The sequence below is a fragment of the Acomys minous genome (assembly GCF_964271855.1).
Source record: "Acomys minous genome assembly, chromosome: 13".
Lineage (NCBI taxonomy): Eukaryota > Metazoa > Chordata > Mammalia > Rodentia > Muridae > Acomys > Acomys minous.
Window position 1 is genome coordinate 38,129,083 of NC_140495.1, and position 26,707 is coordinate 38,155,789.

Consider the following 26,707-nt stretch of genomic DNA (forward strand, 5'->3'; position numbering starts at 1 on the left):
CTGTCTTGTTGACTGGATGCTTAATTAAAACATATTATTTCTATTAACATGATTGAATTAACATTACAGGGTTAGAGAGCAAATTAATGGTCACTAAGAATTAGAAGGGCGGGAGATTGGAGGCAGAAGAAAGTGTTAGTATGATAATAAAATGGTAATACAAAATATTTTTATTCAATAGATGCTTTGTATATTGATTCTTGTGGTAAATACACAGGAACACACACAGTATATTTGCATTGAACCAACATTTACAAATGATTAGCAGTAAAACCAGAGAAACCTGAAGGTTGATTCGTGATTTTAATCAATGTCCGCACGTTGGTATTGACATTGTACTATACTTTTGCAAGATTTTACCGTTGAAGAAAACTAAATAAAGGATACAAGAATTTCTGTGCCTTTTCACGTCTCTATGTGAATTTAAGATTATTTCAACATAAAAGTATAAAAAGATCAAAAAATTAAATTTGAGGTGAGGCCTTTTTCTGAAGATTTAAATTTCATTATCTCATTAATATGACTAGACTGAAAGTAAAATTAAAGTATTAATATGCTTTAGTGTGAGTGTATCAGCAATGTATGGGCATTCTGAATGCTATTTTCTTTCTTGTTTTTTCATCTTGGAAAAAAAAAGTCAAAAAAGGCAATAAAACTTGCAAGATAACATAAAAATAAAATTCTTTAGTTCTCAGAAGTTTGGTTAAATGAAATTAAAATTCAAAGTTATTCCCCCTTTTTATCAACCCCACTCCCAACCCCTTTAGTTCCAGCTGATGTCTAGAATAGAACATGGTTTTGTTTTTTGGGTAGTAGGGTCTGATATCTGTCAATGAAAAAAAAATTGTGTGTTTCCGGAATTGGTGGTTCAACTTTAAGGCTCTGCTGTTATGAGATTGCACATGTCCTGTTTGACATGTAAGAGTGTGTAAGCGCAAGCCATATTCCAAATGAGGAAAGGGTCTTGATAAAACTTCACAGAATTTAATACTTGACTTGATTTATAATTACCACAGCAGAAACGGTTTTAAATGAGGGTAGAGGCAAAACCAGTCTCATATGTCCTGAGACACATGTTTCACCTAGAAATAAAATTCCAGAACAAACCTCACATTGTTACCTTAATATAAAGGAAATAAGTTGTAAAATTGTAGACCTAATGTTTACATTTTCAAATATTCTCTTTTAGTAGACAAGAAGAATGGAGAACTGCAAAGGGAGAAGAAGAAATAAAGAGTTACAGGTCAGAAGAGAAAAGGAAACACTTAACTGTCGCAAAAGAGAATAAAATACTTAGTGTCTCAAAGGTAAATATTTATTTGATCATTAATATTATAGGGGTAAGTATAATGACCATTTTATAGCTTCTTCTTAAAATTGTAATCATTAGCATTATGTTATAAGCAAATTAATATTAATGAAAAGTTACTATAGTTCATTCATGGTTATTTATTTTGATTACTTGATTTTTTTTCTCCCACATAAACTTTTTGTTTCATCCTTATTTGTTATTAGTAGTTAGTCATCTGATATTTGATAAAAAGAACAGCTTTTTCTCTCTCTTAAATTGGGTAGGTTGATGGCTGAAGAGATCTGTTATTGGTTATGAGTACTTGCTGCTGTAAAAAAGAGGACCTGTGTTTGTCACTTGGAATTTTCTTCAGATCTAGGGGAATCCAACAGTCTCTTCTGGACTCTACGCATACGAGGAAAGCATATGACATGGCGCACATAAATATTATATTATGCTAGGTTTATCATTGGCCAAAGCATCATGACATGAGACTCTAATAAAATAGATTCTACTTTGTGTTGAAGGGGGAGAAAAATTAGTATTGATTAACATACATCTTTCTTGATCACTGTCGTTCATCAAGGCGTTTAAAATAGCCAGGTGTGTGGCTAACGCCTCTATCCCAGACTGGGAAGCCAAGGTAGGAGAATCCTAGAAGCTTGAGGCCCAATCCATTTAAAATGCTGCTTATATTTTTCTATTTGGAATTTATCTTGCCAGAGGTATCAATTTGAGAGAATAGTAACTTTAAATGACATGAATTTGAGTAGTGGGAAACTTTTATGCCAAATGAAAACAAATACTAAATTCTTAATAGTGCATTAATCAGGTTTTGACAAGGTAAAACATTATTTCCTTTTTATATCTTACGTACTTTCTAGATTTCTATAACATTTAGACCAGATGTGTTTGGAGTGAATATTACATTCATATGTAACCATTCATTTTACTTTTATCAGTGAGAATAGAATTTTATTTTCAAATTACTTTGTGTCTGATTTTTCTACGGTTCTCTTCTTAACGTCTATGGTCAGGTTCATTTTTCTTTTTTTGTACAACAGTATTATTTATTACATGCTGCCATATCAAAACTTAACACCTAACCAAAAATTCTTTTTATTTTAATTTATTCAGATTACATCCCAGTTGTTATCCCCTCACTTCTATCTTCCCATTTCCACCCTTCCTCTCTCTTCTGTCCTAATCCCTCCCCTGGTCCTCTGACTGAAGCGGACTTCCCCGCCCCCATCATATGGCCACAGACTATCAGATCACATTTTTTAAAAAATTTATTTATTTATTTATTTAGATTACAACTCAGTCATTATCCCGTCCCTTCTATCCTCCCATTCCTCCCTCCCTCCCACTGTCACCCTATTCCCCTCCCCTATGACTGTGACTGAGGGGGACCTCCTCCCCCTGTATATGCTCATAGGGTATAATGTCTCTTCTTGGTAGACTGCTATCCTTCCTCTGAGTGCCACCAGTTCTCCCCATCAAGGGGACATGGTCAAATATGGGGCACCAGAGATCATGTGAAAGTCAGACCCCACTCTTCACTCATCTGTGGAGAATGACATGCCCCTTGGCTAGATCTGGGCAGGAGTTTGCTGCTTACTGCATGTATTGTCTTTGGTAGATGTCTGATTTGTGTTGGGTCTGATTTTTCTGCTGTTCTCTTCTTAGCGTCTAGGGTCAGGTTCATTTTTCAAAAAGAAGATTTGTCTTGTGAATGCTTACCTGTTTGTTTGTATATGTACTTTCTGCATACAGTGCCAGTAGAAGCCAGAAGAATTCAACAGAATCCCTGCTATGAGCCTATATGTGGGTTCTGGGATCTGAACTGAGAGGTCTTCTGCAAGACCACCATTGCTCTCAGCTGAGCATCTCTCTAGCTCCAAGTTCATTGTTTATGGTAGTCTTTAGTACTTAGTTTTCCTTTCTGTATTTTCAGGTTTGACTGGTGTGTCCAATGTAAGTTTTATTTAACTCTGTTCTAAAACCTTAAAACATTGTTTAGGGTGTTCTTTCTTTCTTTCTTTCTTTCTTTCTTTCTTTCTTTCTTTCTTTCTTTCTTTCTTTCTCTCTCTCTCTCTCTCTCTCTCTCTCTGTTGTTGATGGGTTTTTTGTTTGTTTATATGTTTGTTTTGGTTTTGTTGTTGAGGCGGGGTTTCAGCTCTGGATTCTCTCAGTCTTCCTTCTTGGTCCTGTCTTTTTCAGGCATTTGCGTCACTCAGATTTGTTTTTATTGAAGCTTTGAGCAGTAATTAGCCTGTTTTCATATTATCACTCACTGACCGATTAAACCGGTTAAATGTTTAGTTTTTTATTTTAAGAATCTTTATTTGGTTCTTTTTCATAGCATCTGGTTTTCTGTAACAAGATCTGTATTTAAGGATGTGGTGATTTTCGCTCTTGAAGTTGCTTTAACTTTTATAGGAGAGTGTTATGTTTGAAAAATCTCTGTTAGTGTTTGACTTTGTCAGTTTGTTCTTGGTTATTGGCATCTGCAAATGATTTCTTTTAGGGATGGGGTTGGGGTTGGCGTTAAAATAGGGTCTCTACATAGCTCTAGCTGCCCTGATACTCGTTATGTAGGTAAGACTGGACTTGAACTCACAGAGACCCACTTGCCTCTGTCTTGAGTGCTAGGATTAAAGGAGTGAACCACTATACCCAGCTTGCAGTTAACTTTCTGTGATTTATTTCAAAAAGAATTTCATTTGGTAGTCCGTTTCAGTGGTATTTTAAATATGTATGAATTTTCTGTAATATTTTTTTAAAATTTTAAAGCCTATTGTGAATAAATTTTATTTCTATTTATTTCAGAATCATACGCATGAGCATTTCCTGGATCTTGGAGAATCCAAAAAGCAACAGGCAAATCAGCACAGTTACCGTACAAGATCTGCCCTGGAAGAAACACCGAGGCCCCTAGAAGAGATAGAAAATGGGACTAGTTCTTCAGATGTAAGATATTAGCAGATTTACAAATCTCTGTATCTCTTGTACTCAAATTTTAAGTAAGACTCCATTGTTTGCAAAGTAAAAAGAATACCTTGAGAATAGAGTATGTTAAATACAAAATACTAATTAATGAAAGTCCTGTACATGTTCTGAGCTTCAAATATGTTTAAACTTTATATCTATGTAACTGTTAATGACTAATCATTAATGCAGGTTCCCTTTATATTAGAGCTGAGCTATTAAACTGGTTCCTGATGATTCTGTTTTAGTGTGACTATAACAGTAATTAGAAGCAGTTGTCTGTTTGGGTTATTTTTTAACCTTAGTTACAAATTTAGAGCTTCTTATTCTTAGCATTTTACCATTGGTTATGCACAAATTTCTCTAAAATGTTGTTCTTACTAATTTTTTTTATTTTTAAAGCAAAAACAATCAGTGATCAACCATCACCTTATTTGGGACTTCAATCTAAATTATTTCTCTTTCATAATTTTTAGTGTGTTTTAATTTTGAGACATGGGTTTACGTTAGATAGCGATAGGTGTTCATATTTTGAAGCCAAGTTATATCTTACATTAAGCACATTTCAGAATTTTCTTGAGTATCTGCGGAGATGCTATCCATAGTGTAAGTTAATCTCAAAATCTCTGGTACCTTGAAATATTTCTGTAGCTCAGCACTTAGGAGACTGACACAGAATGCATTTAAGTCCAGAAATTTGAGGCTTGTTTTGGCAATAATACTTAGACCCAACTCAGAAACAGATTTTCTCAAAGTTAAAATTCAGAAAAAAAAAATTACTATTCCGTAGTTCTTTCCAACAGGATTTATTGTCTTTTTTTATTTTCTTAGAGACTTGATATTTGAGTAGTAAAGAAGATTCATGAGAGACAGTAAAGAGCTGGGTTTTTTAGCCAGAATAAACCAGCTATTGTAGGAACTCTCACCTGCTTTAGTCACTTTTCTTTGCAAACAAATTTTCTTCTTCATAGGGAAGAAGCCTGGTATTGTTCCGTAGTTTAGTTTCCTGCCTCCTCCTTGTCCATGTGCTTGGTTCTCAGGCTTACCTGGCGCCCACAGACCTGCCTCCCATGCGTTCTTTTAGAGAAATAGTTGACTTGACACAATGTTATACACACACACACACACACACACACACACACACACACACACACACACACGTACGTCCTGATATAGGCAAGTTAAATTGATGTGGTTATTCTATCGAAACAGCAGAAGTACAAATTAATTACCTGATATTAGAGATGGGAGAGGGTGATTTTGTTAAGACAGTGTATTGCTCAAACCGAAGTGCTAGTGATACCCTCTCTCAGCTCCTGATAGGTCTTTGCTTCCTTGCCTATCTGCTGAACATTTGGAAAGTGCCAAGAATATAAAGTACACATGGACAAATCAGTTGAATTACAAAATCTTTATTGTTGAGAGATTTATAATATTCTTTTAAATATAAAACTTTATAAAGTACTTTTACTATTCAATTTATTAGGAACCTGGGTATTTTGACTATTACATTAGTGACATGAAAATTAGTCAAATTTAGCATCCTTTTAAAACTGTCAAGCAAAATCTTTAGAGAAACTAGAATATGTTCATATAAAATAATTATTAATAGAAAGAAGTTTGGATGTTTTGGTTGAGGTATTTTGTCTTTTAGTGTTTTGAATTTAGAAATTAAAAGTAGTTTTATTTCTTTTCTTTTTAAGGAAAAACATGAAATATAAAAATAACTAATTTATTTATAGATTTCAGTTAGTTTACTACACACTTGAATAGTTACATCATTCACATTCTTCACTTAGCCACCAAACTAGAAATACTTTTTTTCCCTTAAAAACAAAATAAAAGAAAACCATAAGGAGCACTTAAATATATTGAGCAGGTTGCATTTTTATATTTATTTGCAATAAATAGATAAGTAAATAAACAGAAATGAAAAAGCAGCCAGTGAGGGATCTGGGGGTTAAGGATGGTTGAAATGACATAATCATATTTAATTACAATTTTAAGAAGTAAAATATTCTGTTGCTGGAATGAAGGCTCGACTATGAAAAGCACTTAGCTGCTTTTCTAAAGGATCTGGGTTTGGAATCCAGCACCAACGTGGAGGTTCACAACCAAGTGTAACTCCAGGACTCTACTTGGTTCCATGGTACTAACCCCCTATTCTGACGTCCAGGCAGCATGCTCACATATGATACACATGCAAACATGAGACAACACTCATACACATAAAATAAATAAGGTTTTAACAATTAATTATTTTATTTAAGTGACAATGTGTGCTAACCTCTTAATGGTTTGAAAGTGCCTAGCAAGTATAAAACTGCATTATTCTTAATGAAAATTGCCAAGGCATTGGACTACGATGACGTATGTTCAAATTAAGCTCTTCATAATAGTTGTGATTCTTCAAATAACTTTCTGTAAAGTTTTTAAAACCTTTATTTTTTTGTATTGAGATGAATTATTCTTATTTCTAATTCTTGGTAAGTCTAAATAACATGACAAACACAAAACACTTAAAATAGGTCAGTAACTGGGGACTGTTACTGTTGAAGCATGACATTTGTACAGAGTAGATTTGTATAAGAATTGTAACAAGAAGTAACAGCCATAGTGTTCTCTGAACTTTGAATGGTTAGTTGGTAAGAGGAAAAACAGTCGGAGGCTGTGTTGTTGTTGTTCTTGTTGCTGCTGCTGCTGCTGCTGCTGATGATGATGATTTAGTTCATCTCTCGTTGGATAATATGAGGCCAGGGATGGAATGAAGACCCGGTTTTTGTTGAAGTATGGAGTTTGATGTCTATCGTTTAATAAATTTATTCTTAGATTTTTAAATAATGAATGAAGCCTGTGGTTTTGGTGTAAACCCATAATTCTACCTCTTTGGAAACATGAAAGAGAATCAGAAGGCTGCAGATACAGCTCAGAACTGCCATATCCAATACCTTGCGTTCAATTTTCAGCTCTGAAAAATAAAATGAAACAATTACCTAAGCGATGTTCTCAATCTGGTACTGATAGATATTATTTATGAACATTTGTTTCAACATTTTTTATTAAAAATACAAAAAATTTATTTTTCTACTCCCAAGTTAGGTTTTAGATGTGGTACTAGTCTTAGGTATTACCTTAAGAATTCTGTCTTGCCTGTCACAGGAAGGTGAAGTGGTTGCTGTCAGCGGTGGGACGTCTGAAGAAGAGGAGCGGGCATGGCACAGTGATGGCAGTTCCAGGTAAAAGGGAAGGGAGTTTTACTTTTTAAGCTTCTCTACTTCTGCCCAACCAAATCTTGGATATAAAGTTATTTGAAGAGTCTCTTGCCTAACAGATGTTTAGAGTTCCTTCCTGACATGTCTTTATAGAAAAACTGCAACTAGATCTGTAAAACGATCTTTTTAACTCATTTGCCTACTGTATTTCTGAATATTGTATTTATCATACAGAATTATAAACTAGCTTCACTGCTAGTTTTGAGGATTGTGTAAGCACCAGATTATGAAAATATTGAATTAGCTCTTACGAGGTTGTATTTAAGGAATATTACTAATCTTCTCTACCAGCAATGAAATGAAACTACATCTTTATTCTTCTGTCTTGTTTTGATCATGCAAGTGAGAAACGCTTGTCAGAATTTCACATTTTTAACGGCCTAGTAGCCTTAGCTGTGTTACAAATTTTTAATGGTCAGTGAGGATTCACCATTGGGGAGGGAAATTATTAGTTGTTCCTTATAATTTTTTTTCCTGCTTCAGCAGTTCCTAAAATAGACTTCCAAAGAAGACATTAAGTTGAAGCTATAAGTTCTTTGGCAAGTGTTAGTTAGTTTTAAGTTCAAAGGCTTCCCTGACACTCAGTAGTTATTGTTAAGATTGATATATAAATGTCTATAAGTAATATTAATAGTTTCCTGTTTTTGAAGAATAAATTGCTCATAAATTGAGGAGAACCTATATTAAAAGGGGTATTTGAAAACATTTTTTAGGTTATTAAAAATCAAATGTAAAGATCCTGCATGGTTGTACATGGGTTTAATCTTAGCCCTCAGGAAGTAGAAAAAGAGGGCCTCTGTAACCCTGAGGACATGCTGATACACTAGGGAGTCCCAGGCCAGCCAACTAAATAGGAAGACTTTGTGCCAGGGAAAACAACAAAATCATTTAAACAACCAATTCTTACTAGAAAAACGTATTTCTTTGATTCTGATCAAGTGATTATAGTGATTACTCTTACAAAGAATCAAGTAAAACACTGTAAAAATGATTTAGACTAGGGAAAAGGCAGTGATGATAAAACTACAAAATTTGTTCTTAGCTTACTAGTTAATATTTGAACTATAAGATCATATATCACGCAGAGCTAGTGGTTTAATTTTAACAAACTAACACATCCTTTTAAGACATTTATAATTATATATCTATGTAAAATAAGCAGACAATGTATTGTATTAAAAGTAAAAAAAGAAGGTAATTCAACTAGATGTGTGTGGGGTGCCGTGTCAGAACTACATATATCTGTAGAGGTCAAATATGGCAAGCGTGATCGATGGTAGCATGTAAGAGTTTGTCCTGTATTTTAATCTGTAATGGAAAGGTAGATAAAATAATCTTCACTGAATGTAATTATTGTGGTTCTATGGTTAGTCAGACTTAGGACGTCCTGTATTCTAGGGGAAAAACCACTGAGCCACAGCCCTACCCTGAACTTACTTTATTTTAAATACCTAGTAATTTTTGAGTTAAGCCTTTCTACTGTGTAGGTATACATTTCACCTGCCAGCTCAGTACCTGCCTACTAAGAGCATTCTCATTGGTTAAGAACTTTATGCTTGCCAGACAGTGTGGTGGTACATGCCTTAAATCTCAGTACTTGGGAAACAGAGGCAGGTAGATCTCTCTGAGTTCCAGCCCTTCTTGGTCTACTCAGAGAGGCCAGTTCGGTCCACGGAGTAAATTCCAGGCCAGCCAGAGCTACACAAAGAAACCCTGTCTCTCAAAAACACAACAACACAGAAATCCCTCCCAAGCCAGGCATGCTACTGCATTCTTTTAAGCAGAGGCAGACATAGTGTGACCCCATCTTAAAAATAAAAAAGAAATTCTTACTTTGGCTGGTTCAATAGTAGAGTGCTTACAAGACTTCAGTCATCAGCACTTCAGAAGACTGAAAAGATAAAGTCCCCTCATGAATGAAATTCCTTTGTTTGCTTATTGCTTATTGTGGTATACGCATGTTGGCTTTCCAGGCCTCTTTCTATGTTCATGGTGATACTCTATTCCTTATTGTTTTTTCCCTTTACTTCTTACATGACAAGTGTTAGTGACATGTGTAAAACAGTATGCTTATTAAAATTGTTAAAGGTTTTTAAGTTTATTTTTCCATGAGAGTTGCAAATTTTATTTTTAGATATGAAGGAGAGTTGAGCATAAGAAGGTAACTTTTAGTTCATTCATGCTTTTTATCTCTCTCTCGTGTGTGTGTGTGTGTGTGTGTGTGTCTGTTTTACAACTATATATGTGTGATTTAAAAGTTGCTTCTTTCCTTTTAGTGACTACTCTAGTGATTATTCTGATTGGACAGCAGATGCCGGAATTAATTTGCAGCCACCAAAGAAAATTCCTAAGCATAAAGCAAAGAAAGCAGAAAGTAGTTCAGACGAAGAAGAGGAATCTGAAAATCAGAAGCAAAAACATACTAAAAAGGAAAGGAAAAAGGCAAATGAAGAAAAAGATGGACCAATATCACCAAAGAAAAAAAAGCCCAAAGAAAGAAAACAAAAGGTTGCTTTAAATTTTTAAGTCTTGTGTATTCTTCTGGAGAAATGATTTAAAGCATAAATGTAAAAAATCCAACAAACATTGTTGAAGTTTATTGAATTATAATAGAAAAAATTTCAGAATTATATAATAAGCAGTAGTAAGGTACATGTAGATAGGTTAACACAAGTGTTTTGGTGTTGGACATTTAAGAATATTTACTCATAACATTACCATGGTAAATATTTGAGCATTTAATTTTAAAACAGTTTTTAAATCCAGTGATATTTATTTAAATAAGGAAAATAATATAAAACAGATTGTATCTACTAATAGCCTTTATTTAGCTATCCTAATTATTATTGTTAAAAATACAGAAAAACTCCAGGGTAGACATCACATGAAATATAAATGACAAAACCTATCATAGTTGACCATAAAGCAAATACAAATCAATTATTGGGGAAGATACACTTCTTACAGCATGTTTTTATTAAATATAGTATGCAAGCCACAAGCTTTCACTTTCTGAGTTATTAAATGTGGGGTTTTTTTTATTTGTTTATTTTTTTTGGTTAGTAAGTGGATATTATGAGAGAGAAAAGAATGAGGGATACAATAGTGAAAACCTGTCTTCATACAGGTGAAAATTTTCAACTAGGAAATAAGAATGAGTCAGTTAATTTTTTATTTGAAGTAAATGCATATTTTTCTGTTATCTAAAATACTGAGCGTCTGATGTAATAATAGCTCATGGAGAGGTTATGGGTGATAGAAGGCGAAGGAAGATGTTCGCTGCCAACCAAGCCTGTCCACCTGAATTTGATCCCTGGGTCCCACATGGTATAATGTGAGAATTGATCCCTGCTGCTGCACCGTGGCACATGTGGTACTTGCGTACCTAACCAGAATAACTATTTAAATTTAAAGACATAATTGAGTAAAGAATATATATTAACCTTTCGTAGCTCAGAGTGGTGTTGAATAGCTTTAATGTCAGCACTTGGGAGTCAGAAGCAGGCAAATCTTCGTGAATTTGAGGCCAGTCTGGTCCACATAGCAAATTCCTCGATAACCAAGGCTAAATAGAAGACTCTTTCCCCTCCCACACAACATTTTTTTCTTTTACTTTCTTTGCAGCCTAATATGTTATCTCTTTATTCCTAAGAAACTTTGAAAATTATAACGGTATGTCTGTGCTAAGTCTATATTTGATTTTTGAATTCATATTTCAGCTCTAATTATAACTTGCTTTAATTTGGGTTTATAGTTAGATGATGGTTCTTTACCAGCGATGGAGCTTTACCAAAGACAATGTCACATTTGTCCTCAGTTTTTGCCTTATGAATGATGGTGAATATAGTTTCAGCCAGTGCTGTATTTTAATCTCCTGTTAGGAATATTTTAATACTGTTGCTTTGTTGTGACAATAGTGTAGAAGGACTTCTTTATTGGACATACTTTGATGAGATTAAGATATTATGAATTGATTAAAATATTTACAAACAGTACCAGGGGGGAAAGATATCATGGATTGAGCCTTTTGACAAGACTTTTGTTCCCATATTTACCAGTAGCTCTAAAAGAAGATTTTTTTTTTTACATAGTCTTCAACAAATTAAATCAGGCAACATAAAAGTATTTCCTTCCTAGGTGTAGAGTTGTGGATTGAAAAGCACTTGGCAAGCAAATAAATGCATTCTTACTAAATGCATGAAGAAATGAGAACATTTCCCATATGACTAACTTTTAATTAAACAAACTGTAAGGCAGATATAGGAAATAGTAGCAAGATTTTTTTCATCAAACTATTCAGGACTCAATATTTATAAAGTAATATGATCAGTGAAAATAAGTGTAAGCCAGTATTCTTATTCTGAAACTAATGTGTAATTAACAATATGTTCTAATGCCCAAAATAACAGAAGAAATGTCACATATTTTAGAGATAATAATTCAGAAATCAAACGGGAAAATTCTTGAGATCTGCCTAGAGGCATTCTAAGAGCTCCATGGAGAGAACGTTGTTAAAAAAAAAAAATCTAAAATCATGTAGCAGGAAGTTTAAAAATAGTTAATGAATTTAATGGTTAAATTCTAAGTGACGGAAGTCTTAAACCAAATGCTTAAGTTTCCCCTAGCATCACTAGGTATTGAAATGTGTGTTTATGGTTCTCTGTGATACCAAAGTCTTAGTTACAAGATTAGTTATTTAATGTACAATTTGTACCTTCTATAAGACTTACTACCCATCCCTGTCAACACTGACACTTTCTTTATTGGGAGAAATAATTGCCTGATATAAATAACATGCTATAATTGCGATAAAATTGAGATTTTAAAACTTTTCCCTTTATCCAAAGAACTCTTTCAGACAAACCTTTGCTTACAACCTTATTTGTAACCAGAGTAAATTAGAGCTGTTCTAGAGGAAATGGTTGGGTTAGGTGGTCTGTGTTTGTAATATTCGTGTGGCTTAGATAAAATCCTAGATCATCAAAAGAAGAATCGGTTTATTTGTTCTTAAGATCCAAGGTTTTAGTTTCTGTTTGGTTGCCTCTGGTGTTTTATGGCCAGGAATGACTGAAGCCAGAGCATCATAATGGGCAATGTATATATTCACCTCATTGTGATCAAGAAAAGGAAGGAACTGGGATTCCAATGTCCTGTCCCCACCCCCTCACCAGAGCTTGGCCCAGCAATACGATTTTCTTCCATTAGGCTTTACCGTCTGAAAGTTTTACCAACCCCCTAAACCACCCTACATAGCCAAGTAGCCAAGTATTCAGCATTTGCCATAACAGGGAAGCCTAACATTTAAGACACCCCACACAGTGGCTGGGTCTAACTTAGTGATAAACATTTATCATTTATATAACTACTTAGATGTCATCTGACTTAATGTGTCTCATCTCTTATAAATCTTTTTCCCCCTTTGGGACAGGGTTTCTCTTTGTAGAACTGTCCAGGAACTCACTCTGGAGACCAGACTGGCCTTGAACTCACAGAGATCAGCCTACCTCTGCCTCCCTGGTGGGATAAAAGGCTTGTGCCACCATTGCCCAGGCATAGATCTTACAAATCTTATTTCCCACGTATCTGCTTCAATTTGCTCTATCTCAACCTCCTTCACTATAGTTATCACAACTCCATCTTTTACTCTTGAGTAATACTGGTTATTTTTTGTTACTTGAACATAATTACTCTGCCAGGGAGCTATGATTCTACCTTCAAAACGTTCAGCATTTGACTGTTGTTTAACCAGGACAGTTGTCTGCATATTGGGCTGAGTCACTTAGAGATGTATTATTCCACCCTGTCCTTTTGCTTCTACCCACTTTCTCTCTCAGAGGACATTTTTTTCTTTTCTTTTTAATTGTAATTCTCATTAAATGTAATTTTAAAATATAATTACATTATTTCTCTTTCTCCCTCTAACCCATCCTCGTGTTACCCATCTGAAACTTATGTTTTCTCTCTCATTGTGTACACATTAAAAAAAAAAACAAACAAACAACAACAAAAAAGCCCTCCTAATGTATATGTAATTTCAGGATCCTCATTCCGAGGGATGGCTTAATTGTCATGCTCTCAGCATTCCTTAGTTGCCAGAAGTTCTCTGTCAAACGTGCTTAGGTATCATGGTTGCAGCTTCCATGTCATTTCTAGGAGACACATTCTTACAACAGGCTTCCTGGACTTCTGACTTCCGATTTTTCTGCCTCTTCCCATGGTACTCAGTGAAACTTAGATGCTGAAGGTGTGTTGTATGTGTGCGTATATATTGGGACTGCACAACCCACAAGTTCTCTGCATTTTTGACTAATGATATTTTCCTCTTTGTTACAAAGAAAAACTTCTTTGGCAAAGGGTGAGCACTAGACTTGTCTGCGGATTTTGGATGCAGTTAGGAATTAGGCTTTTTGGTAAAGTGGTGATAGAAATTTTCCTCTAAGATCCATGACCACATTAGCCATGTGTAGTTGGTTAGGTTTCTAGTACGAGGTGTGATTACCTATTGGTTGATACTGGTTGTAGGCACTACAGTAGAGAGAAGCTTCCCAAGATGTTAAACGTTTACCTTCTAAAGAAGAGGGGTTCAACCTTCTTGGAAAAGACTGACCCAATCATAGGAAAGGCTTGGCTGAAACATGGTACTCAAAGCCAAACACAAGGACTTTACATTTCACTTAAAGCCAGACATTTCACTGCAATTGCCCTCTTTTTTTGAGTGGACCAAAAGTTCAATTTGATAGCTGCTGATTACTACCAAGATATAAGTTACCACCCTTGTACCCTTAGGGATATCTTGCAGTATTGATTGTTGTGGTCCATAAGTGTCATAGCTAGGTAGGACAGTTGTTTGCTTCTGTGCATTGTCAGTTTGCTTAACACCCTCCAGTATTCTGAAGATAGCCCCTTCCAAAAGAAGGTGCTAGTTAGTCTACCATTACAGCCTGAAAGTAGCCATGGGTGAAACACAAGACAAATATGTGTTGACAGATACAACACTTGGTAAATTGTGCTCTTTGACTGTTGGTTATTTGCTATTTATTACTTCTTACATATATCCAGTAATCCTTTTAAAATAGTTTCTGCCTATGCCTTTTCAGTTTACCGATCTCAAAGGCTTTTTTGTTGTTGTTGTTGTTCCATCTTCCTCAAGATAAAAGAGCACTCTGAGGCATTAAATTGAAAAATATCATATATGATCAGTAGTAAGAAGAAGAAACTATATATTATGAAGTAATAGTAGGAGTGTTCTGCACGTGGTGTTCTTTGCTGTCATTACGTCGTTTCTTTTGTCTGCTAGCAAGCCCATTTAGGGTAAAGCACAACTTAAGTTTTACTAGTTCAGGAGTTAATTCGCTTAAAAAAACAAAAATCAAAACAAATACCCAACAAAATAAAGTGTAGATCTCCTAGTTACATTCAATCACATAATTATTATCTTGTATAAAGTTTCTCTACATAAAGATAATGTTTTGTTTCAGAAGGGTCTTTTTGTTCTTTGTTTTGATTTTTGTTTTTCAGTCTGTTTTCCTTGCGTGTAAGGTTATAAAGGCTATCATCATCAGATCACTTATGGTGACAAATAAAATTAAACGTTTGCTTGGGGGAATAGGTTTGTTTTGCTGTTGTTCTTTAATCCATGGAGTAAAAGACTTGGGTTTTTAGTACCAATTTCAGAAAAGATGATTTTGTGCATATGTTTTTAGATGAGCACAGGTTAGTCAATGAAATGGCTACTTTGAGCAAGAGAGAAGATAATTTGGGGTGGAGGATCTGCTTCTGTACCCCAGCAGTTAGGAAGTGGAAGGGAGGACAAATAAGAGTTCAAGATTATGCTCTACTATGTAGTGAGTTTAATCCAGCCTGGGCAGAGGTGACGTGAGAAACAATAAATGGGAGTGAATGAATGAGACTGGTCTTCGGTTGCTGAGAAATGGAATGTCCAATTTATAGCTGTTATGTAAGCAATTAGCTTCCTGGATCCTCAATACTACTTAATTTATAGGATATAATCTTAACTACTGTCACACTAAGGCTAGGATTTTAAGACCATTGAGCACATTTTAATTTGCTGTATGTACTGTTTATAAAACAACTTGTTTTGAAAGGAGAGGAACCACAAGAATTTATAGTTTGCATCTGTAAGGTTGTTCTTAGAGAGTTTTGTGAAGACTGCACATTTCCTTTTGTCTAGCTCTCCCTCAGTGATTTGGAAAAGTTGAGTAACTATTGCCAGGACTGCTCCTTTTCTAGAATAAGGTCTTAGTACTGGAGAATAAAATATTTACAAAGAAGCCATTTCCTTGCAGTTTAAGACACTACTAATGCTGTCCACTTTCTCAGAGACTGGCTGTTGGAGAGCTAACTGAAAATGGTCTTACATTAGAAGAATGGCTGCCTTCAACATGGATTACAGATACAATTCCCAGACGATGTCCATTTGTACCACAGATGGGTGATGAGGTACTTTTAAATTTAAAAGTTACTTAAGTTTTTTCAAGTTATTTTCAAGAAGTGACCCGAGTATCTTTTATAGCTCTTGAAACATACTTTTAGAAGATTGCAGCAAGTTCCTTTTTTTAAAAAGTGTACCTATCTAAATGTCCATAACAGAGTATCAAAAAGGTACAACCAAAGATGTAGTAATAATATTCATTAGGACGATAATTATGTGATCATTTAAATAGTATGAAAGAACAAATTTTGTTACCATGTTTAAAGCTACCCTTTGGAGAGGGAGTCAAAGGCTTAGTTTTTTAAGATGGTATTTCTCCATGTAGCCTTGGCTACCCTGAAACTCACTCAGTAGACCAGGCTGGCCTCAAACAGAGATCTTCCTGCCTCTGCTCCTGAGGACTGGGATTAAAGGCGTATGCTACCCCCACTGGGGTAGAACTGTCATATTTTAACAGAAGGATCTTACTGCTATTCATTACTGTTACTTACTAGTGTTATAAGTTTGGTGGGGTGTTGCGTTTGTCATTGTTTTTCAAGATGTTCATATATGAGTACTATATTCATAACATTTCTTTTCCATCTCCCGTGTCTCCCCCTCCTCAAATTTATGACCTTTCCTTTTAATTATTTTTTATCTATATATGTATGTGTGTATGTACACTCAACAGACATCTATATATCAATGCAGCCTGCTGAGTCCATTTAGTGTTGAACATGTCTATTTGTTTAAGGCTGACTGCTACCAGGAGGCTGGTCCCTCTAGGATACTGGCTCCCCCACCTTATGCAGCCGTTAATTGCCTGTAGCTTTTCATAAATGGGTAGAACCTTGAGATTGCCCCCCCATCCATATTATTTTCTATTTCTATATAAAAATATATTCATTTTAAAAACAGACTTAAATTTATAATATGTTTAAAAAAGGTTTAGCACTTTATTTCTATTTTAATTTTATATCAAGTTATATTTACTCATTCAGAACTTATCTGTCCTTAGTGTCTATAATCTTAAAATAAGAAAACCCTTTTTTAGACTGTAGTTAAGAATTTGAGACTGATTTTAAGACTTTGTCAGGACTATATCTCCTTGTTTTTTTAATACAGATTTAAGAGGTGTTACCTAATATCCAATAGAGTGACAATAAAAATACTTTAAACAGAAGCTTCATTTTTGAAAGCATAGTAATTACTATTATTATAAGGTAGGAAATAACAATTTGAAAATGAAAATAAATGGACAAGTAAGTCTAACAAACAATCCAGAATGATATATTTATTTAAAGAGCCTTCTTCAGAACCTTCAGGAGCTTAGGACATACCTTTGCAGTGACAGTTCTTAACAGAGTCTGTAGTAGAAAAATGACATGGCAGTGAATTCAGAATGGTCAAATATGTTTAATTCCTGTTGACATCGTCTTTTCAGATGCTTGTGCTTGAACCTTCCCCCCTTCTAAATCGTTAACTCAGGGTCTTGGACTACTTACCACCAATGAATCTCAAGCAACAGGAGCAGTAATATATAAGATAATGACTATCTAAAATGTTACTGATCATTAAAACATTTTAAAAGGAGCTTTTATCGGCTGGAGAGTTGGTTGGCTCAGCTGTTAAAAACATTGCTCTTGCAGAGAACCCAGGCTCAATATCCAGCACATGGCAGCTCATAACCATTTGTAACTCCCAAGTATCTATCTGGTGCATCAAGAATCTGATGCCAGTTTCAGGCCTCTGCAGGCACTAAGCACATACATGGTACACATACATACTTCCAAGCATAACATTAATAAACATAAAAAAATTAAATGTTTCTATTTTTAATACTGAAAAGCATATGTAATGGAAGATTATTCAAATACCTGTCCCACAGGACAGCTGCTAGGAATCATTGAAGTATCATCTTGAAATAGAGATGCATACACATGCATGTGCACTTAAGATTTTCAAATTAAGGATTGAGCTAGATAAAATATATGTATGAAAATAAGTGTTTGGTTTCAAATTTTTCTACACACGCATAATTACATGACTTAAAAAGCAAAAACCAAAGAATGTGACTATAAACTTAAAAACCCCTGGTAATTAATGACTTTCTTATACCATGTAGATTATTATTTTGAATCCAAAAATAATAAAGTTAAAAACAAAACAGCTACACTTTTAATTTTCTGACTATATACATAAAGAAGTTTTTAATTAGAGCACTTCAGTTTTTATTAAGTGGCTTTAACGTAACTTTGAGGAATAATATTTAAATTTTTCATTATTAGGATTTCTGTGTAATATCTAAGTTTTAATATAATTTCAATATAAGTGTTGTCTTGGACTCTTAGTTTCAATTTTATTTATTTATTTTAGGTTTATTATTTTCGACAAGGACATGAAGCATATGTTGAAATGGCCCGGAAAAATAAAATTTATAGTATCAATCCTAAAAAACAGCCATGGCATAAAATGGAGCTAAGGGTATGATATTGGCATATTTCTTTATTGAAAGATACACTTTGCATTTTAAAAGAAGTTGTATGATGTTTATTCTTTGAATGTATGAAATCAAATGGGGCTGGGAATAATTCCCATGAAATTGTAAGGATAAGAGTTGAGCTCTTCAGTGTGCGGAAACATAGGATGGGTGCCTGCCCTTCCTGCCCTTCCATGCTCTAGGTTCAACACTGGGGAGCCACAGGCAGTGACTCAGGCAACTGGTCAGACTAGCTAAACTGGCAAGTTACAGGTGCAGTAAGAGAAGCTTGTCTAAGTAAATAAAACAGATAGTGATTGAGGAAAGACCCTAGACATCCACCCGTTGTCTGCACACCACATTTTATTCTGCAGATAATATATTTTTTAATTGTAGGAACAAGAACTGATGAAGATCGTAGGAATAAAGTATGAAGTGGGATTGCCTACCCTTTGCTGCCTTAAACTTGCCTTTCTAGATCCTGATACTGGTAAACTCACCGGTGGATCATTTACCATGAAGTAAGGACTGATACCAAGGCAGTGCTTTGATAGTATTGGACTATTTTTCAAGATTAATTTGAACATGTCTTAGATATTTATAGGTTTGGGACCTTATCAGTCTGTTTCTGTTTGTAATAGGTACCATGATATGCCTGATGTCATAGATTTCCTAGTCTTAAGACAACAATTTGATGATGCAAAATATAGACGGTGGAATATAGGTGGGTAATTATTGCTTTAGAAAACATAAGTATTGTATATCCCCCCCTTTTTTTTATAAATATTTTACCATGTTTTATGATTTTAAAAGCCTTTTTTCTTTTACCATTTGTAAGTATGCCAACAGTAAAGATATGCCATTTTTAAGTTTTGAGAATGAAAATAATTTAATCTGGTTGATGTTTAAAATTCAAAACATTTTCTCTTTGCTTAACTATTACAGGATTATTTTGGAAATTTTCCCTTTGGTTTTCTCAAAACTTAGCTTTAAGTGGTTGAAGGAAGTAGACAGGTGTATGAATAAAAACAAATTATAATGATACACACGTATTAAAATTCCATAACAAAAGTGGGTATTTAGTTTGCTTTTCTGAAAGAGTAACTTTAAAAGTGATACAAACAGCGGGGAAAGAAGTAAAACAGAAAAAAAACAATGATATCCTCTTATGAAACAAAAAGATTAGCACTGGAAAAGTGTAAAGGAATCTCAAGGATATGGGAGTCCAGAGATATTTTTCACCTAGAAGAAAGTCTTCAGAAAAGTAAAGAGTTAGATCCACATGATCTTCATTATATTGCATGGTATTGTTTACATCTTGCGGCATAGAAAGATTTTGCAAATGCATGAAAAAACAAAACATGATAATTGATGAAATTAAAATTACTTGAGGAAAATAAATTATAAAAACAATTGTATTCTTACTTGACTAGTAGCCAACACTATTTACGGTTAAGATAAAACCAACCTAGAATCAATGTAGCACACATTTTTCATAGTTAGTATCTAGTTGGTCTATTATTGTTGTCATAACATGTGTCCAACTGTCTTCTACTTAAGATCACCAAAGATACTTTATGGTTGACTCTGGCCAATATTCTTTATTGTTAACCTAACAGGACTGTCCATTGTAGTTAGATGCATACACAATATGTGACTCTTAATGTAGCAAAGCTTGTCAGTCTTGGGAGAGTCCAGTCTGTCAGATTTATGCTTTTAGTGGTGTCCTGGTAGGTTTGAAGAACAATGTTAGTACTAAGTTCTATAGCATAATTTTTCTCTAAGTGTACTATCGTCAGTACGCGTCTGAGGAACAATGGCTGACTTAACAGTACATCACGTTTCAATCTAAATTTGGATTCAGCTCTATACCCAGTCAAAATCGATAATAGTTTACAAATGTTTTCTTTTAATTCTAATTCTAAAAGAATTATAATTTAATAGATCCTTTATCTTGTTTTCCTGATTTTAATACATTTATGTTATTTTATGTATATCTACATAAACTTTTAAATCAATTTTTTGTAAAAACATAAAATAACTGTCTTGAAAATAACTGATAGATTAGTTGGCAACTGGTTTCCCTAATTGTGTGTTAAAAATGAAAAGTACCTTAGTAGAAGACACTACTTAAACTATTCTTAAATAAAGAATGCCATTATTATTGAATGGATGTAGACAGTTCAAAACCAACTAATAGAATCAGTTACATGGCTATTTTTATTTGAACCCATATCTTTTAGAATTTTACCTATGCTATCAGAAAAAACTCAAGTTAAGTACTATGGCAGCCACAAAAGCAGAAAGGGGAATACCTTGCAGTTTTTATATGACAACAAGACCCTGAAAAGATTGATATTAAAAACAGGCAGTGTCTTGTAGCTTATTAGAGGATTTATTACAGGTAATAACCATAATGTAATAGGGTGTGTTTTTTTCCTCCTGGCCCCAAGCTCCTAGAATAGTGACTCATGAGACGCAAAATATATATATACAAATACCTAGGACATATAGCTAGGCTCACATTTGACTAGCTCATAACCTAAAATAACCCGTTCATACTAACCTACATTCTGTCACATGACTTGTTACCTCTGCTCAGGTTCTCCTCACATCTTCACTGAGCTCATCTTCCATGCCTGGCTTAGCATTATTCCTGTCTACTACATGTCCCATCTTCTATTCTACCCTTTTCTGTAGACCATAGGAAACTGTAATAAGAATTATTAAGTAAGAATTACATTCACAATGTCAAGTCCATGTGGAAAAATAGACAAAAGGCATGCTTGGTTTTTCTACAAAGATTAACAGTTTTCTCTTTGTTTTGTTTTTTTAGTTGTTACCCTTTAGAATGGAAAGGGACCGTAACTATATAGTACAGTGTAAGGATGATAGAGATGAAGGAGAGCAAGCTGAATATGCTATGGGCTTGCATTTAATCTAGCATTGTCACTGTTACTTGGTGAAAATAATAGGAAGTAAAAAATTAAAAATAAACTACAAATATATTTAACAAGAAGCAATTCAAAGTATACTATGAAAAGTTTGGACATAGTCTTAATGGTGATTTTTGAATGCTGCTTTTGCAAATAGGATTAAGCAAAAGGAAAAGTTTCATTACTACTGAGATCTAAGAAATAATATAAGCCACATTTTTAGGTATATGTGCCAATTTTCCTGACTTATTTTTTAAATATATAGATTACCTTGTATCTTGTGAAATCATCCGATTAAGAACCTTAATAGAGTTATACTTTAAGAAAAGGCAGTTAACCAATGCAACAGTATATGTCAGTGTGATGAGATAGGCGGCTTTTGTTGTTTTTCAGGTGACCGCTTTAGATCAGTCATAGATGATGCTTGGTGGTTTGGAACAATTGAAAGTCAAGAGCCTCTTCAACCTGAGTACCCTGATAGTTTGTTTCAGTGTTACAATGTTTGGTAAGAAAATATGCATTATATTTTCCTTTAGGCCAGGCTTTAAATTTTTTCTGATTTATCAGTAAAGGGGTAAAGATACTTCATTGAATGCTATGGCAATTATTTGTTCAATGTGCTTCTTATAAAAATTGTATTGTAGTTTTCAGTTTTTTTTTAATTGAATAATTTTGCTTTCTTAAAGCTGGGACAATGGAGATACAGAAAAGATGAGTCCTTGGGATATGGAACTAATACCTAATAATGGTAAGACCTATTATGTATACCTTGTGGACTTAGGGTGTTTTTTACATTGTGTGAGATGTGTATGGGCACATATGTGTGGCACATTTGTAGAAATCAGAGGATAGTTTACAGGAGTTAATTCTCTCCTTCCTTGGGCCCCAAGGGTTGTACTTGGTTTATTAGCTATTGTGCAAAGCACCTTTGACCTCATGACATTCCTTCAGCCGTGGACGTGGTGGTGGTGGTGGTGGTGGTGGTGGTGGTGGTGGTGGTGGTGGTGGTTGTTCTTCTCCTCCTCCTCCTCCTCCTCCTCCTCCTTCTTCTTCTTCTTCCTTTTTCCTTCTTCTCCTCCTTCTTCCTTCTTTTTAAATAACAAAACTGGTTTACTGCTGGAGGTAAATTCCACCATTCAAGAGACAAGGGCAGGATTACCATATGCTAGGACTGCATAGTAAGAACGTGACTCAGCAAAACAAAAGTGATATTATTTAAGGTTATTGTGACTACCAAATATAAAATATTTAACAGAAGTATTAGTTGCAAACTTATTGTTGAACATAAAATTAGACAAGGTTCAGCAGTGAACATGTTGATTACCATCTGTAAATCTAATTCCAGGAAAACAGACCCTCTCTTCTGATCTGTGTTGGCACCAGGCATATACTTGGTAACAGACATATATTCAGGCAAAACACCCATACACATAAATACAAAAGTGGGGGAAAAAACCCTCTTGATCTTCTAATTTGATGTCACATATGGTCATTACGAATAGTAAATAGGAAGTGAACTCAGCTAAAAAGACCATAGAAATGAGAACAATATTCTTTTATTTCACTGCTCAAGTAGAAATACTGAAAAATAGAAAATATCACTATCAACTTACTACTTGTCACTGGCTTCTTGTTTTGTCTATCATGGAGTTTAAATTTTGTGTTTAAATTTGAAATGGTTTGATTGTTGAGAGTTCATAATTGGCCTAAGAAAGAAATGAGGCTTTGTAATACCGTAGCTATTTTTCTAATGAATTAGTGATACTAATAACTATTTTAATACATCTTTGTATATCCGTTCATGGTTCTGACGAAGTTCTTTTTGTTGTTATATTTAGGTCCATATACATACACACACAGATATTTTGATGACATACAGTGTTTGGTTTCTGTAATAGTTAAAAAAATACTTGCTGCATTTGTTGATTCTGCCTCAACACTACTTGAAATCTTAGGTACAGTGTTAATAGATTTAAACATGTGAAAAACATCACTTTAGAAGTGGAAGCCTTAAGACTTTCTTCTTGGTTACAATTCTCTTTGTTGTGTGTTTGACAAATTGAGGGTCCCTGGTCCCATCCTGTCATTCCCTCACCTCCACCCCCGAGACAGACACCTTGGCTGTCTTGGACTCAGTTTGTAGACCAGGCTGGCCTCAAACTCACAGAGATCTGCTTGTTTCTGCCTCCATGATGCTGGATTATAGGCGTGCGCCACCTCACCAGGCTTAAAAATTTTAGATTTTGATTAAGATACTTTAAAAGTTTTTATCAGTTCATTTTCACTGTATATATTTTATTTAAATAAACATGGTAATTGAATTATGAGATGGATAAAAATTGCAATTTTCTTTTGTAGAAATATTTTCTCTTTCATGTATAATTTGGCTGTAGCATACTTTTTAGGTATAAGTAATCATTTAGTTTTAAATGTAATGTCTTTTTTAAAGAATTTATTTTATTTGCATTTAAGACATTCTTCTACTACGAAAACTGTGATTTTTTTTTCAACTTCAATTCTTTCCAAAGGAAAACTTAACAGTAATAACTAAATATGTTCATTGATGTGTTTTTCTCCCTGCATTTCAGCTGTGTTTCCAGAAGAACTCGGTACCAGTGTTCCTTTAACTGAAATTGAATGTAGGTCACTAATCTATAAACCTCTTGATGGAGAGTGGGGAGCCAATCCCAGAGATGAAGAATGTGAAAGAATTGTGGGAGGAATAAATCAGCTGATGACACTCGGTAAATAATAACATCACTAAAGTATAGAAAATACATCTTAGTTCCATGATCTTTCTGTAGCTTAAGTTTCAAGAGTGCAATAGTGCCAGACGTATTTTGAGCACCTGAGTCTCCCACACCCAATTTATAAAGCCGCCACTCACTCACCTAACATGATATGAACTGGAAGGGGAAAGTAGGCAAAAGTTGAATTTAATTATGTGTATAGCTGTGCTTCATTTTTCCTGACATATACACAAATCATTGCAAAGGGAAAGAACATGGACTGTGAACGGGCATTCTTGGTTTTTGAAAATGTCAACGGTGCCCATAAAACTTGCTTATCTGAACTCTGGGCTTTCAAGGTAGCTGGAGGTCATTGTTGTATGTAAACAATGTATACTAATAGTCCAGAATCAACTTGCGAGGATATAGGGTAATACTCAAAAGTCAACAGTAAGAACTGAAGACACTGGGCATACTGTATATCCAAATGCAGGAGTTTTATTTTGTTTTTCTTTTCCTTTTTGATGCTGAGGATCATACTGAAGGCCTTGTACATGGCAAATAATCTACCACTGAGCTGTAAACCCAGCCCTAAAGTTTAATAAAACGGAAACTTAATAAAAATCATCTTATAAATTTTATCCTAAAGAGTTTTATATTTTAGGTTTAAAGTAGTTTAAAAACTAAAGTGACCTTCTAGTTTTTGCTCCGTTTTTCTTGTCCTGGTAAATTCATAGTATATTTATCTATTATTTCTTCATCGTAATGTAGCAGTGAATTTTAAAATACAAATAATAGACTTATACCCTTATTTACTTTAGATATTGCTTCAGCATTTGTGGCCCCTGTGGATCTGCAAGCATATCCCATGTATTGCACTGTGGTGGCATATCCAACGGATCTAAGTACAATTAAGCAGAGACTGGAAAACAGGTTTTACAGGTTAGAACTTTTTAATGTTGCTGATACAAAAGAACACTTAAGGATTCTTTCTTCTGGTTACTGACAGTCTGTGGCTGTTCCTCAGTTTTGTGTGTACACAGATGGACATGAATCCCCTAGGGGTCAAGATAAAATACAGAGTAAAAGTAGGCCTTTGTACTCTGTATTTCTTTTTTCTTTTTTTTTTTTCCCTTTTCTTTCTTTTCTCTCCCTTCCTTTCTTTGTTCCTTCCTTCCTGTTTTTATTTTATATATCTGAGTACTCTATTTGCATGTACACATGAATATAGGAAAAGGGCCTCAGATCCCATTATCGATGGTTGTGAGCCGCCATGTAGCTGCTGAAAATTGAACTTGGGACCTCTGGAAGAACAGACAGTGCTCTTAACTGCTGTGCCATCTCTCTAGCCCTGTACTCTGCATTTATTTCTTGAGAGTTCCCTACAATGTTGATGATGCTTTTCTATGGGATTATGAATGAATACTAAGTTTTTTCATAGGCGTTTTATAAATCAAGCCAAAGGTTTCATTTCTCTTAGATAATATACTAGAATATTTAATAGATTTTCTATAAATCTCTTGTCTATTGAGCTTTTGAATGCTTACAAAATTTAGAAATGATTCACAGAACTTTTTATGGTTCTTGTTTCAGCTGTTGTGGTCAGTTTGCTTTTTAGTTGCTAGTGAGTTCTTTAGTTTTCCTGAGGCAGGGTCTCACTATGTAGCCTTAGCTGTCCTGGAACTTACCATGTAGACGAAGCTGGCCTCAAAGCCACCTTCCCCTGCCTCCAAGTCCTGGCATTCAATACTGTCTAAAACATTGGTAGAAGTATGCTTAAATCTATAGTTTGTAGAGACATTTTCAATTTTCCTTAATGACTTTTGCTTAGTAGGCTGACACTGTAATGTACATAATAATTAATTGCATTAAAATTTCTTTTTATGATTAGTTTTAGTTTTACATTTTTGCAGTGTTTTACTTTTTCTAATATAAGGAAGTTTTTATTCAGTCCTTCTGCTGATGTTTTTCTATATAGTATGTAGGTTTAGTTTTCTTACTGCTGTAGGTTAGTGTATATAATACTGTAAATACTGCTTTGTCCTTACTGACTGACATGGGCCTTCTCAGCAGCCGTGTTAATGACATGTGAGCTAGAAAAGTCTTTCTTCCCACCTGCCATATTTAGTCCTGGTGGGTAAGAACCATCAAAGCAATAGAATTCAACTTGGTTTGAAAGATGATCTTACTGGTTTTAGGTCCACGTGCTGTTGAATCATTATTGGAAACTACTCACAGATGCAGAGATGAGAAAATTCCATATGATATGATGTTTGTCAGCCTACCTTCAAGGCTTTTGGTGTCAGGTGAAAAAGTTGAGAAGAACAAACAGAATATTAACTGTTTCATAGATCCAGAATTGCTTAGATTTGGAGAATTTATACATAGTGCTGCAGGATAGAGCGTAGCATTGGATATGTGAGGGAGAGTCACTAGTTGGATTATAGCTCACATAAGGAGTTGGCATTTCCAATTACTGTGAATAAACTTTCTTATACACATACTGCTGAAACAGGCTGATTGCTAAAGTGTAATTTATTTTCAAGATACATTATGTTTTTAATAGTCTTCTTTGTTG

The 26,707-nt window shown here is 34.5% G+C and overlaps 1 protein-coding gene across 3 annotated transcripts in view; it reads left to right on the top strand.

Moving 5' to 3' along the window:
* The window catches only part of PHIP (PHIP subunit of CUL4-Ring ligase complex), a 114,365-nt gene that overhangs the window by 68,062 nt on the left and 19,596 nt on the right, over window positions 1-26,707 (top strand). For 2 of the 3 annotated variants that reach the window (XM_084752382.1, XM_084752380.1), the window contains exons 20-31: window positions 1,190-1,307; window positions 4,124-4,264; window positions 7,442-7,518; window positions 9,831-10,062; window positions 15,895-16,014; window positions 18,362-18,469; window positions 18,861-18,985; window positions 19,106-19,188; window positions 21,794-21,905; window positions 22,087-22,148; window positions 23,989-24,144; window positions 24,951-25,071. In XM_084752382.1, the coding sequence (XP_084608508.1) occupies window positions 1,190-1,307; window positions 4,124-4,264; window positions 7,442-7,518; window positions 9,831-10,062; window positions 15,895-16,014; window positions 18,362-18,469; window positions 18,861-18,985; window positions 19,106-19,188; window positions 21,794-21,905; window positions 22,087-22,148; window positions 23,989-24,144; window positions 24,951-25,071 (1,455 nt within the window). The remainder of the gene's footprint in view (window positions 1-1,189; window positions 1,308-4,123; window positions 4,265-7,441; window positions 7,519-9,830; window positions 10,063-15,894; window positions 16,015-18,361; window positions 18,470-18,860; window positions 18,986-19,105; window positions 19,189-21,793; window positions 21,906-22,086; window positions 22,149-23,988; window positions 24,145-24,950; window positions 25,072-26,707) is intronic. The other variant, XM_084752381.1, reaches the window with a different exon arrangement.